General features: G+C 37.1%; 1 protein-coding gene across 7 annotated transcripts in view; it reads left to right on the top strand.

The window, feature by feature from the left end:
• The window catches only part of LOC127791361 (protein ENHANCED DOWNY MILDEW 2-like), a 61,179-nt gene extending 45,823 nt beyond the window's left edge, over positions 1-15,356 (top strand). For 3 of the 7 annotated variants that reach the window (XM_052321183.1, XM_052321179.1, XM_052321180.1), the window contains 6 exons: positions 3,510-3,551; positions 9,659-9,769; positions 12,967-13,038; positions 13,139-13,257; positions 13,335-13,398; positions 13,492-15,356. In XM_052321183.1, coding sequence (XP_052177143.1) covers positions 3,510-3,551; positions 9,659-9,769; positions 12,967-13,038; positions 13,139-13,257; positions 13,335-13,398; positions 13,492-15,012 — 1,929 coding nt within the window. In that variant the 3' untranslated portion in view covers positions 15,013-15,356. The remainder of the gene's footprint in view (positions 1-3,509; positions 3,552-9,658; positions 9,770-12,966; positions 13,039-13,138; positions 13,258-13,334; positions 13,399-13,491) is intronic. The other 4 variants (XM_052321181.1, XM_052321185.1, XM_052321184.1 and 1 more) reach the window with 4 other exon arrangements.
• Positions 15,357-15,583: the final 227 nt, after the last annotated feature.

The following is a 15,583-nucleotide window of genomic DNA, read 5'->3' as shown; positions in this document are numbered from 1 at the left end:
CTAGAGTTGTCGGAATCAACAACCAAAATTGCATGAACCACAGCCGAAGAACGACCGCTCTGATACTATTTGTCATTCATAATCATTGAATAGATCAAAATCTTGCCAAATCCGTTTAAGAGAATCAAAATATTTTGTAACCGTATCCTCACCTTGACAAATGTCTGCAAGGTTCAATGCCAACTTATAGACCTGTGATTGATTACCTAGATCGGAGTACATCTGTGTGACATTATCCCATAGCTCCTTCATTGAATACCACATATAATTAGCACTAATATCTTCAACCATTGAATTCACTAGCTAGGTCATGACCATTGAATTTTCAGCATCCCAAGTAGAGAAAGTAGGACTCTTCTCATCAGGTTTCTGGATATCTCCCGTGATATATCCTCTCTTTCCCTACCCCCAGATATACATCCGAACTGATTGTGACCACCGCAGGAAATTATCACCATTGAGTCGAATGGTAGTGATTTGGATAGGGTGATTGTCTGCAGGTGGCCGAGAGGTTTGGGAGGTGGGGTTGGACTCAGTTGCAATATCAGACATGATGGAAGAGCAATGGAGGAGAGACTAACTTGAATTCAGCTATTGCTCTGATACCATGAACAAACAGAAAAAAACCTTTATTTGAGAAACTTTGAAATAGTTTACTAGATTAGGAAGAGACCTACTTGATGAAGGCAAGCTTGAAACTTGATTTTTTGATCTCTCAAATGGGGTATTTATACAAGAAATACCCTACAATATCTCCTAAAAGATAGGAAAGAATTTTTTGGAAAAACAAGAAGATAGGGTACATCTGTTACAGTAGGTTCAACAAAGTTTATCACTTGATTTTAATCTCCAACTAACTTCATCTCTTGATTCTTATCTCTTTATTCTAATCTCCTTCTTATCTCTTTATCCTAATTTCTTAATTTTGGCCATAGGATAAGAGACCATCATTTTTGACTTTTGAATCCTCATTCTTCGTTCTCAATATTCTTCAACAAAAATAAAGTAAATTTCATGCAACCCCCTTCAAGTTTGGAAAAAAGGCACTAACCACCCATGTATTTTGAGAAATAACAGAGACCTAATAGTGTAACATTTTCCCCCATCATTTGATTAACACCATTATATTTCTTAAAATGACCAAAATTGATGCGGTCACCAATTAAGACCCGACCCAACCAAATCAGAACAGTAGCACCAGAATAATATTTTAATACTTCATATGTTTTAGGATTCTACTTGATTTAGGATTCTACTTCATGTTTCTACTTGATTTAGAATTCTACTTCATGTTTGATTAGGGTTTTATTTTTATTAGGATTCTAGTTAAATTTTATTTAGGATTTATTTCTATTAGGATTTTAATTGACTTTTATTTAGAATTTATTTTTATTAAGATTTTAGTTAGATTTTAATTACAAATATTAGATGGATTTGGATTAGCCAAACACTATAAATATACCTAGAAGTTAGGAGTTGTAATCAAGTTTTCTTAATACAAATTTCAGCAACCTATTTGGGTTTTCTTAGCAAAACAGTCTTGTTTTTGTATTTTCTTGAAAGCCAAGCTTCGGCCATTGAGGTTTGTTCTTTCAAAGGTTAATTTTGATGTGTTTTTTCACACACGCGCTACATGCTGCGTCAAAAATACTCTCTCACACATGCTCGCGCAGGCATGCTCACACACACACACATAACCCAACCGCAAATGGTTGGGTTCCGAACAGAAACCTAGAGGCATTGCCATTACCAGGTTTCCTTTTGGAACCCAGTGGCAATGCTGGGTTTTTGAACTGGAGCCCAACAACAATGCTGCTGGGTTGAAGGGGTGTGTGTGTCTGTGTGGTGGCAGCAATGTGTTCATCCTCATTGACATTGAGTTCTTCCTTGTCTTTGAGGTCTTGATCGATGTGGGGAGTTGAACTCAGTGAGGGAGGGAGGGAGGGAGGGAGAATAGAGAAGAAAATATGGCTAGATTAATTAAACCATGTGGCTTATTCATTTCAGTAGCATCTGAGGCTACAATATTGATATAGGACCTGAAAAGAGAAGAAAAAAGCTAGAAAGAATAGGCAAAATTGATGCAGAGCCAGAAGAATAGAGAAAGTAGAGAGAAGGGAGCATTAGCTGAGAGCAGAGATTTCTAGAGAAGAAAACAGGAAGAGATACAAGTGAAAGGAATTCTGATGGGAGAATATAAAGGAAGAAGTAGAGAGAAAAATTCCTCAAAAACATTCTACTTTACCTGTTATTTGTATATCTACATAATGGTATAATATGGAAATCAGAATTGGAGGGAACTTCAATCAGAACATGAAGAAATTTTGCAATTCTACAAAATTCCTAATTAAGTGAAATTCTAATATATACTTATAACTTGTCTCCATCATACACTAAAGATGATTGAACCCTACTTTGCCATGGCAATCACCATTCACGTTGTTTCTTTAGTATGTGGGCTGTTCAAAACAGTTAGCATGACACAATGCAACTCTGTTGTATTTCCAGGTGGCATGAAAGTTAAAACCTTTGAACATGAAAAGTAATGCTCAATAGCTTACTTAAAACCTTAGTATTTTGTTCCTGATATACTGGTTGACTTGTGGAATCAAGTTATCAGAATGTTTCTTTCTAGTCGCTAGATGCCAGTGCGGAAGATGGCTTGGGAGCAACACAAATTTTGTTACTCTTTTTTTTCTTTCTTGATTTCATTTCCCTGTTCTTTAGTACCTTTATGATGTATGTTGAGGCCATTTAATCGTCACATCTGAGACTTGGCCCTTGCAATTTTTAAAATTTTAATTATAACTCCAAGTGGAGCGAACAAATCTGATTTTTTTTTGTTTCAAAAACTGAAAATATGAAAAACATCTAAGATGTTTTGCATGAGTTTTCAATTTTTGAGTCATAACACTTTTTAGGTCCACAAATAACATTTCCCCTAAATAGTGTGCTTTCAGAACAATTTTCTTAAACAGGTCTAATTGTAGTTAATTAGATGTGTCTTCAAATGCTTTTGGTTTCTGAACTAGAAAATATTTTCTGGGGACATAACCAAATGGACCCATAGTTTCGTCCCTTTAGCATGTATCACTATGTATCAATTCTAACCTTGTAAGTATTTTGCTTCTGAAGAGGCCTGAAAACATCATCAGTTAAATTTGAGGGGTATTGAAAGTTGTAATTTTTAATGGAAAATATGAAAATCTGTTTTAATGACTTTTCTTTTCCCTTATTGAAATTAAGCTTTTAGCATAAGTGAGAAAACATCATAATGTTAGGAACAGAAACTTCTGAGATCTCGGTTTGTTAGTTATTTTGGGTTATTGTCTTGAAGCACGTGGTGATGAATTATTGCTTCACTTCCCATGTGATATTTACATGTTTCCTTGTATCCGTGTCTAAATTCTGCCTGTTGTGGATGATCATTGGCATGCTGAGTGTAGATGATTTTTATGAGTGATCACATGAATTCTGAAAACTTGGAAATGTAATTTTCTAATGTGCAGATTGTCGATGTGCTCCATTTCTATGTACGGGATGGTGATACGGTAAGATTTTTGGCTCTCCTCTCTCTCTCTCTCTCTCCCCCCTCTGCAATTGATTACTTTATTCTCTTAATATTAGATGTCATTATAACTCCCATCTATTTTAGTCACCCATATTTGAAAGACCACTTAATTGACCCTTGTGGTTTGTGGGGCTTTTATGATGGAATGTGGTCTGACCCATCCTTTCTGATATGAGTACGTCAGATGCCGTTTTTTCATAAAAAAAAAATACAAACGTGAAAGCTTGAAAGAAATTATTTATGATCAGTATTTTGTACTCTTTAATAATAGCATGTGGATACACAAAATGGTAAGCCAAGGGAGGTCCTATGTGGCTCCACGCTGCTCTGGATACAATAATTGATCCTCCATGCGGCATGGCTGAATCTCCTACCTTTTGCCTGCATTTAACAAGTTAGCTATGTGAGTTGATTCACAAGGTACTTGCACTTGCACTTCCTTCTTCAAGACTCTCTCCAATGGGATTGCATTAGCCATGAGGAATGCCACGGTACCTCAATCTTGGCTTGAGCATATCTCCTTAGCTCTCTAGAGGTACTCTCAACATTTCATTGATAGTTCTCCTATAATTTATATTTCTCCTTGGAATACCTCCTTGGTATTTCCCCTCATTTGAGACTAGGGATGTCAAATGAGTCAGCTCGGCGGCTGGCCTAGCACTGTCTGTGCTGGACCAAGGTGGCCCCTTTTTTATTTTTTAGATATTCAAATTTAAAATTTTAAAGGTCATTCCTATTCATTTTTATATTATGCATTAAACATTTATTTCTATTTCAAAATTTCATCTCTTATATGTTAAACTTTCACATTTTTATCTTATTTGAGATTTAAATATTTATATATATTTAGTATTTATGTATATATTTAAAATTTTCAAATATGCATCCCTAAAATATTTATATTAATATTATGCATTGAACTTTGAATAAAATATTTCTATTTTAAAATATTTATATTATGCATTAAACATTTAGTATTTATGTAAATATTTAAAATTTTCAAATAATTATTCAGTTTGATCCGTTTGAACTTTGAATAAAATTCAATTACACATTTAGACATTCTTTAAAAATTTGGGCTCAAAAAATTTAAAAATATCAATAAATTTATAAAAATAAATTAAACATGTTGGGCTTGGGTCGAGCCCTTGATCGGGCCACAGGCCAAGGTCCCTGGGTATGGCACGACCCACATACCAGGCTAGGCCTGACCACCATTAGTGTGACAGGCCATGCCAAGTGCAGGCCATCCATGGGCTGCCCAACCCATTTGACATACCCAGTGGAGTTCCGTGGTGATCTGCTTTGGCCATTGTACCTAGAGTGCCCATGTCCTAGACAAAGCCCATAGACCGTCTCATCTGCTAGGGCCTGTCAAGGATTTATGGAGTGGAGTCTGGAATCAAGAGTTCAGTTGAGGACCCCAATCACCTCTTTAAAGAGATGTTGGGGGGGGGGGGGGGGGGGTGACCTACACCCATTGCCTAGGCTAGTCATTGTGAGAGAGGTACTACAAGATAAAAAGAGATGTTTCTTCCCCAAAATTCAGTGTTGATTGGTTTATGTCCTACAATCTGTCTGCAATCTTTGGAGACACCATATAGCCCATGTAGTGGAGTTGTGGCTTCATAGGTTGAAGACATGCCAAAAGCTACACCTTTCTGAGCAGGTAGTTGGCCACATACCCATACATTATGTTTGTCGACCAGGGGAACAATGTTGCCTGGATTTGTCACTTCCACCTCCAAACTAGTGTACTTGTGAGATTGCTTACCCTATGTCTAGAATTGTTGAAGTGTTTAAGTGTGCATAGGACTATTGAAGTACGTGTGCAAGTACATGTGCATAGTGCTGTGAGATAAGGAGCCATTCAAACTCCAAGCCAAGAAGATAAGTCAAGATAAGTAGATAGATATATACTCTTATTTGTTGTTGTAATCTACTGGATAAGAGTAAATGTAATCAAAATCCTAGAGAGTAGGGGTGTAATCTAGTCCTAAAGTTTAGGAGATTTTTTTGGAGTTCTTGTATATTTTATATTCATACCTCACGGATGAATAATAAATGAAGAAATATTATGTTTCTACATGGCATCAGAGCCATTGATTCTGGCCTGATTCAATCCTAGCCCTTAAATTGCAGTCCATGCACTATTTCTTCTTCTGCAGTCAAGAGAGCCTTCATTGCCCATTATCATTAAATCAGTCACGATGACAGACTTCTGAGGCAATACCAACCGTGACAATAGGCGAATCTCTACCTATTGATCACCCTATCAGAACTGGGGACCTGCCTAACTTGCATCAATCCTACTGGCTAGATGGTAGGAATTACCTCCAGTGGGAACAACTCATCAAGACCTTTCTTAAAGGAAGAGGTAAGATCAGTCACCTAACGGGGACTGCTCCTCAGGACTCAGATCTGAATTTTGCAGCCTGGGATGTTGAGGATTCCCTCATCATGTCTTGGCTTTGGAATGCAATGCAGCTGGAAGTCAGCAAGAATTATATGTTTCTTGGAACAACAAAGGAAATATAGGGGACGGTGAGACAAACCTACTCCAAGGTGAAAGATGCCTCGGTGATCTTTGAGATTAAAACAAAGATCAGCTCCATTAAACTAGGTCAGTCCACAGTTACTGAATACTATAATAAAATGAGGGGATTGTGGCTAGAGCTTGATCATTACCAAGCCATAAAAATGGTATGTAAAGAGGATGCTGCTACCTTAGATGAATTTGTTGAAAGAGACCGCATAGTTGAGTTTCTGGCAGGTCTAAATCCTGAGTTTGATCAGGTTAGAATACAGGTTCTTGGAAGGGATAAGCTTCCTACTTTAAATGAAGTGTTTGCCATTGTGAGAAGTGAAGAAAATTGAAAGGGGGGCTATGCTAAATGAGTATAACACAGAAGGATCGGCATTGATTTCCAGCAACAAAGAAGGTACCAGAGACCCCAAAATTGGACAGGTATTTGGGGCAAAGTAAAAGTTCAGAGACCAATGAATTCTTCAAGTGGCTGAGAATGAAATTGGCAGATGTGTACTAGAGGAAGGATCAATCACACCACAGTGGTTGAGCCTAATCAAAAGAACGAACATTACCAGATACCATTACATGATTAGAACGACATCTCTACCAAACAGTGATACAAGAAAATAATACTCTTCAGGAAAAGAAAGAAACAAAGAACAGGAACTGCAAGGCAGTCCTGAAATGTTTGAAAACAAAGAAAGTTTTTGAAGAGAATAGATGCAGGCATAATGCTCTCAAAAGTTTGAAAATCTGTGCGATCAATTCTGTAATTCAACCTGTCAACTTCCTCAAGAAGTTTTTGAAGGAAAGGTGAAGCTACTCAGTATCCTTATCTCATTGCCATGCTCGATTCTTCTCAAATGGATTGCTTATGAATACATGCACAATGGCTACCTGAGAGATGCGTTATTCTCAGTCCAGCAGGGATCTTGGAACCGGAGCAAGGGGATGGCAAAGAGTAGACAGAGAGACTGAATATGAAAGGGAGAGAGGCTGGCAAGGGTTTTGGAAAAGAGGAAATGATAGAGGGAGAGCTCATATACTTGAGGGGCAAAATTCCATCTTGGCAAAAATTAATCCCATTGAAGTGGGATTAATTTATCCCATGGGGGAGGTGGGATTGGGATAAAATTATTCCAGCCTTGTGTAATACCACCTGATATGTTTTCCCAGACAAGGTATAACCTTGTTAGGTGATAAATACCACCATTTAATCTGTGTCCCAAATGGGCCATTAGGAGCTGTTTTGAAAATGTCATGGGAAATTTTCATTTCTTGCTTTTTGTTCCATTCATTTGTTTAATTTTTCATTTCAGTTAGGAAAAATAGAAACTGAAAATGAAAAGAAGTACTGAAAATGATGTTTGATTTTCAGAATCTGTGCACACTTTTTTCTTAAAAAATATACAACATATCCGGCCGTTATCCCACTATGTGGGGTTGGCTACATGAATTCTAGACTTCTATGTGGGTTACATCCCAACAGATAGTTTGTCTAGAATTCATATTTGGATCCGACTAGGTTTTACGCTGGCTGTCGGCTACCTAACGCAACCCTCCTCCTTTATCCGGGCTTGGGACCGGCAGTGGATAATATCCCCTAGCGGAGTAATGATAGAATTAAAAAATATGATAGAATTAAATCTTTAATTATTTTAGACCCACAAAAAGTACTGAAATTTTGGATAAAATTTCAAAGAAAATTAAAAAAAATATCAGAAATTTAAAAATAAAATAAAATAAACTCAACAGAATTCGGAAGTTTCAGATGATTCAAAAAATAAAATAAAATAAAAAGAGCAAAATTCCAAAAATCAAAAAAATAGATTCTTACCACCATTTAATCCGTGTATCAAACTGGCCTGTAGCGGCTGTTTGAAAATGCTGTGGGAAATTTTCATTTCAGTTAGGAAAAGTAGAAGCTAAAGATGATCTTTGATTTTGTTATCAGTTGTCAAGAAAATGAAAAGAAAAACTGAACATGCTGTTTGATTTTCAAAATCTGTGTTCAATTTTTTTCTCAAAAAATATGATAGTATGCACAAAAATCCAAAAAATAGATTAGCAAATATTCTGGAAATTTGAAAAAATAAAAAATAAATCAGAAATCCCGTTGTGATTCATTTTCTTCATCATGTTCTTTCTTTGCAGAGAGAGAGAGAGGGGGGAGGCGGGGGCAGATCTAGTGGTGTTGTACCCAACAGTGTGTGTGTGTGTGTGTAGAGAGAGAGAGCGAGAGAGAGAGAGGATGACGACGACAATGACAAGTCACAATAATGGACAGTGCTGGATGGTGCTGACTGACTAGAGGACGATCACTTCGGTGGCCAACAGTGGAGAGCGGCCAATGAGAGGAAGATGGGAGGGAGGGGGTTGGATGTTTTTGTTAAGGATAATCCTAGTTCTTGCTATGTACAAATAAGAGGAGAAGAAAAGAAGAGAAAATAGTGTAGTGTTGTTTTTCAACAGTTTTGTTCTCAGCTCTCCGTTAGATTAATTTGTTTTCTCTGTTATAACAAACAACATCCACTTGCTTAGTTTGTTACTGCCAGCTGTTAGAGACAGTTGATTAGAGTTTCTTTTAAGTAGTATTAAACTCAACAAACCTCCTTGTATCAGTTGAGATCTGATTTCACGATCAATAGAACAGTCTTTCTTTCAGTTTTCTCTCAATTCTCCTTTCTCTCTCTACTTTTTCAGTTTTGGTTGTTTCTAATGAAATGAAAATTTCTGGAAGTGAAAACAGGTTAAAACCTTTTGCACTTTTTTCATTTTTTGGAGGAATGTGTTTTCGGTTTTGAAATGGAAAGTGGGCTGTCAAACATCATTCATTTTGTTGGAATGAACAATGAATTTCAAACGGGCCTTCACCCTTGGCCTTCCCAGGATTTCTTGAGTCCTATATCAATTTCCATGCCTAAGGTCCATACTTAGGCCAGTCACCCATCGCCCTGGCGTCACCTTCTGCAGGGGCCAGATTTCTTACCCCAAGCTTCAGGTCATCGCATCATATCTGGATACCCCATCCATAAATGAAAATATATGTAACCCAAGGGGGCCACTGTCCAAAACTTTTCTTCTCTGCTTTAATGCAATTTTTTTATATGCATGGTAGGTTCTTTTTTATTTTATTTTATTTTTTGAATTGCTTATTCTTATATGTTTGGTATTTGGATGAAGTAATATTTATTGAAAATATCAAAATCAGATGTTTGGATTTGTTAGTTGAGTTGGCTCTTGACAAGTTGCAGTCTATTATTGCACTCCGCACTGATTTCCATTATATATATTGGACTGCTGTGGTGAATTTGTATTCCTTTCTTTTTCTTCTTGGGAGAGAATGGGTTTAGTCAACAATGAAAATCATCAAGAGAATTTCGTACATGGTACTGTAGAATTCTACTTTAAATTCAGAAATAGTACTGCAGGAGTCTTCTGTAGAATATGTTGGCTTAAACTGTTGATGATGAGAAAACAATGGGTTGTATTAGTAGTTTTTCCCACTCCCATTGTAACTTCTGAATTTGGATATCTAATTGTTTGCTTTTGAACAGATAGTTGACTTCTGTTGTGGAGCTAATGATTTCAGTTGGCTCATGAAGAAAAAGCTTGATGATACAGGGAAGACGTGCTCATTTAAGAACTATGATATCTTACAACCAAAGGTAAAGTACAGCTTGTCTAGTCATTCAGGTCTTCAGTATAAGCACACAAGGTTTTGTTGCTTTTGGTTCTTTTTTTTTCCTTCTCTTTTAATTTTTATTTTCTTATGTTGTTTATTCACATTTTTTATAAACGACTTAATACAAAAGATGGAGAAAGGGATATATATAAATTAGCTAAAGCAAGAGAAAGAAAAACACGAGATTTAAATCAAGTGAAATGCATAAAAGATGAAAATCAAAATGTATTAGTGAATGAGGGAGCGATTAAAGAGAGATGGAATGAGTATTTCACAAAATTATTCAATGATGGTGGCGACACAAGAGTTAGGTTGGGACATCTTAGTAACTCCGAAGGGAACGTGAGCTATACATTTTATCGACGCATAAGTTTAAATGAAATAAGGCAAGCATTAAAAAAGATGAAAAATCATAAGGCGGTGGGACCAGATAATATACTAATAGAAGCATGGAAATGCATGGGAGAAAAGGGCATCTCCTGGCTAACGCAATTATTTAACGTGATCCTTAAATCAAAAAGGATGCCAGATGAGTGGAGAAAGAGTACTTTGGTTCCTATATACAAGAACAAAGGAGATGTTTAAAACTGTGAAAATTACAAAGGAATTAAGTTAATGAGCTATACCATGAAACTCTGGGAGAGAGTAATAGAGCAGAAGCTCAGAAAAGAAACAAAGGTCTCGGAAAATCAGTTTGGTTTCATGCCTGGTAGGTCAACAATGGAAGCTATATACCTATTGAGGCGCCTAATGGAAAGGTATCAGGATCATCAAAAGGACCTACATATGGTGTTTATAAATCTAGAAAAGGCCTATGATAGGGTCCCTAGAGAAGTTTTATGGAGGGTTTTAGAGAAGAAATGAGTTAGAATAGCCTATATACAAGCTCTTAAGGACATGTATCACGGTGTAGAGACAAGGGTCAGAACATGCAGAGGGTATATTGAACCGTTTACAACTAGAATAAGACTGCATCAAGGTTCTGCACTAAGTCCATACTTATTTGCTCTAGTAATGGATGAACTCACTAAAGATATTCAGATAGAGGCGCCATGATGTATGCTATTTGCAGACGACATAATATTGGTGGATGAAACAAAAGAATGAGTGAACACTAAGTTTGAACAAAAGAATGAGTGAACACTAAGCTTGAGTTGTGGAGAAACAATTTAGAATCTAAGGGATTTAAATTAAGTAGAAAGAAAACATAATATATGGAATATAAATTTAGTAAGAATGCAAGAGTAGATGATATTATAATAAAATTGGAAGATCAAATCTTACAAAGAAAAGACCATTTTCGATATTTGGGATCAATGATTCAAAAAGATGGAGAAATTCACGAGGATGTCGCACATAGAATTAAGGTAGACGGGCTAAAATGGAAAAATGTATCGGGAGTGTTATATGATGGTAAAATTCCATTAAAACTGAAAGGAAAATTCTATAGGACAGTTATAAGACTAGTCTTGTTGTATGGCTCAGAATATTGGGCAGTCAAATACCAGCATGAGCAAAAGACGAGTGTAGCGGAGATGAGGATGTTAAGATGGATGTGCGGCCATACAAGAAAGGATAAAATTAAGAATGAAGTTATTCGTAATAAGGTAGGAGTACTGACAATCAAGGAGAAGATGAGAGAGAATAGACTAAGATGGTTTGGTCATGTGAGAAGGAAACTAAGAGACGCTCCTGTGAGGAGAGTTGATGAAATTGAACAATTAGTCAAAAAAAAAGATAGAGGCAGACTCAAGAAGACTTTGGAAAAGACATTAAAGTTTGATATGAAGTGTATGGATCTAAATGAAGATATGACAAAAGACAGAAATACATAGAAGTCTAGAATTCATGTAGCCGACCCCACATAATGAGATAAAGGCTGGGTATGTTGTTGTTGTTGTATTCATAAAAGCAAATGCCTCTTTTGAATCTTGATATGGATATGTTTGTGGCAACGTAGCAACTTTTAAAATGTATGATCTAAGGACCATACTTTTTACTTGATCTCTAAGTACATGTATTTCTACATGTTAAACTGGAGGGCTGACCTATGCTATGGACATGCAAGTAAAAAGCAATAGAAAATTTCAAATGAAAACTGCATTTGTCTACCCCCCCCCCCCCCAAAAAAAAAAAATCACTTTCAAGAATTTAGTTTTATGTTTTTAAATAAATTTTTATTGATGACTGTGCAAGCTGGCAATGTTTAAATAATTAATCCAATATTTTAAAATTAATCTTTTATTGGGATAACTTGATCTCCTACTCACAATGATATCATCTACACAACTAGAGCTCTAATTTTACTGAACTGACATTCTTCAGGTCTGTTTGATTGCACTTTTGTTTTCAGTTTTTTGTTTTTGTTTCTAAAATTCTGTAAATAAAAACAGAAAATTCTGTTTGGTTACCTATTTTTGTTCAAAAGTTTTCAAAATTTTGAACAAAAACTTGCTTTCATTTTCAGTTTTCAATTTCACTCAATGTTTCACTGATATGGATGCTTAACAACTACTAATGATTTGCTCCTCACCAGAGATGTCAAATGGGCTCGCTTAGCCCAATTTAGACCAACCCGTAACTTAATGGACCAGGCTAATCCAACAAGAAATACATTAAGCAATGTCTTATCAAACAATATGCTCAGTTTTTATGTTTTTAACAGAGAATGAAAATTGAACATAAAAAAAACTGAAACTTAACAGCTCTCTCAGATTTCTTATTGAGTTTTTGCCCTATTTAACCTAGGGCCTTTGGATACTAAGGCATTTTTCCATAATTTAAGTTTGTTATTCGCTTCTTTTGTCTCATCCACTAAGAGAATAGTTTACAATAAGGCACTTCTTCGACATGCTTTATGAGTTCATCTATCACAAGAGAAGTGGGGTATACCTAGTTGTGATCCAATTGTAATTCGAAAGTCCCAATATCTCCTCAAGTTCTAACATACGTGTTTGATTGATGATACAAATCCTTAATAACTTGTATATAAATACTCCAGTTCCTTTCTTCTCCAAATGTTGGTATAATATGATGGCTGATGCAAATCCTTTTAACCTTAAGTAAGTAGATTTGGGGATTTCTAGGGTTGGTTAATCTTTTTTTAATGTATGTTGCTGTAGTCCTTCCACCCCCTGGTTTTCTATTGATTTTGGTGTTGGTGCCATTCTTTCTTGACAGAATGACTTTAATTTTGAGAAGAGGGATTGGATGACTGTAGATCCAAAAGAATTGCCGGCCGGATCACAATTGGTGAGAACAATATGTACTTTTTATTGTTATTCGTGATACTTAATGTCCTAAAACTACAAAAGTCCTCTCGGCCTAACCTTTATTAGTGTATGCTGTGTAGATCATGGGACTAAATCCTCCTTTCGGAGTAAATGCTTCCCTTGCAAATAAGTTCATTGACAGGGCATTAAAGTTTAAGCCAAAGCTCCTTATCTTAATCGTTCCGAAAGAGACAGAAAGGTACTCTTCTTGTATACGTGCTACTTTCATCTCTCTCCCTCTCTCGCTCTCTAACATGCTCCCTCCCCGTGTACCAGGTTGGATAAAAAAAGGAATCCTTATGATCTGCTTTGGGAGGATGATGAGTTGCTTTCTGGAAAGGTATGTAGCTTTGTTCTGTGTTTACTAGTGCATTAGGAATTGTGTGTTGCAAAGTGAGGATTGTTAGCTTACACACTTTTTTTATTCATTCAGTCCTTCTATTTACCTGGATCTGTTGATGTAAATGACAACCAAATGGAGGATTGGAATGTAAATCCACCACCGGTCTACCTTTGGAGTCGGCCTGATTGGACTGATAAACACAGGACAATTGCTCAAAAGCATGGACACTTGTCCAAGGTAAGAGAACGGTCACATTCGGAAGATCATAACAACCAACTGCTGGTTTCTGATTGTGGAGTGAAAGATCATGATCCTAAGGGTCAAACTTCCATGTCAATTGATGATCATCCTCCAGTTCAAGATGAAGTATGTAAACAGCTCCAAGAAAGAGCACGTGTCTCTGGAGGACAAGATTTACGTCCCTCTCATGATAATGGTGTCAGACAAGTCCAAGAAAACCATAGCCTTGGGGCAAATCAATTGAATGTGGGTTTGAAGAAGAGGCAGCGAGGTGAAGGGAAAGGGGAACACGGGATAAGATTGAATGAGAAATCACAAAAAAGGAAAGAGAAGAGGCGAGGTTCATGGATGATTGAGACGCATGAGGGAATGCCTCACCCATCCCCTTCCGAGGTAACTGGTTCCCCTCTGAAGGGAAAATCAGTTGATGGTTCCCCTCTGAAGGGCAAATCAGTTGATGTTCGTTCATCCAAGCCTCTAGAGATTTCCTCACACAAGGAGGATAGCAGATCAGGTGATCATTCATCCAAACGTGTAGAGGTATCCTCACATAAGGAGGTTGCCAAGGAACAGAATCAACGTTTTGACAAGTCTGTAGCTGGGTCGCGTTCACATTACGAAACAGCAGGATATGGCGGAGTTCAAGGTGATGATTTAGCAAGGAGATACGGATTGAACAGTGAGGAACCATACTCAGGCGATGATATATCGAGGTATGGATTGAACAGTGAGGAGCCATATTCAGGCAGTGATATAGCAAGGAGGTATGGATTGAACAGTGAGAAGCCATATTCAGGCAGTGATATAGCAAGGAGGTATGGATTGAACAGTGAGAAGCCATATTCGGGCGATGATGATATATCAAGGAGGTATGGATTGAACAGTGAGGTGCCATATTCAGGTTTTACCGAGAGATGGTCAAGGGCAGTAACTCCTGGTTCTAGTTTTGGGGTCAAGAACTCAGAGGAACAGTTTGCCAGCCCCCAGAAGGGGGAAGCAAGCAATCATGGCTATGGCTATAGGTCATATCTTGGTGAAATGGAAGACAGGGAAAGATCACAAGTTCGACTTTATGGGCAACAAACTCCTGAGACCTACAGTCGAAGAAGCAGCTTCGTGGCAGGCCAAAGTCTTCAGTTACCGGGTTCAACAGTGGACTCATCTTACAACCGGACCAGCACATCTGCTATTCAGCGATATGCACCACGACTGGATGAGCTTAACCATGCAAGGATGAACACTTCAGGGCATGAGCCGCCTCCAGCTGGTAGAAATCTTATGGTCGATCCTCTTCCGCCTCCATTCAGCTTTGCGCCTGCTCCTTATCGCCACTTCTCACCGCACAACTCATCAGGCTGGCTTAACGAGTAAATTAGTTAGTGGAGAGATTGCATGGGATAGTGAATGGTGGGTGGCTCTTGATGACCCTTTCTTCTGCCATTTTATTTTCTCCTGGAAGACCATAATGTAATGTAATGTAATTACATGGCTGGCAACTTTTTTTGGTCAATTAGGGTTTTTGATCAGCTTTTGTATATCCATCTTGAATTTGGTCAATTAGGGTTTTTGAGATGGCATTACTAAAAGTAAAAACCCTTTGTTTGAGAAGTTAAATATGAGGATTTGAATTGTCCTCACCATACTCAAAAAGGGTATCTCTATTCTATAGTCTATTCTTTGTGTGGTGAATGTAAGAATTTTTTACTTTTCATTCAAGTTGACAATGAATCAACCAATAATGACTCCCCATGTGAAGATTTAAAAGTGAAATAGTTGCAAAACAACCACAAAAGAAAAATGAAATCTATTTTAACTTTTGAGTTCTTGAAAAATAAAGCTGAAGATGATAGTGTAGATTCTTAATTGAGTTTGGATAGATATTCATAGGGGTGTTCAACTTTCCATTTGATTTTAGTTCAGTCTTCCTTTTTGGATCAAAGAC

This window comes from Diospyros lotus, chromosome 15, assembly GCF_014633365.1.
Source record: "Diospyros lotus cultivar Yz01 chromosome 15, ASM1463336v1, whole genome shotgun sequence".
NCBI lineage: Eukaryota > Viridiplantae > Streptophyta > Magnoliopsida > Ericales > Ebenaceae > Diospyros > Diospyros lotus.
Note: the sequence above shows the minus strand (reverse complement) of the source record. Positions and strands in the feature narration are given on the sequence as shown.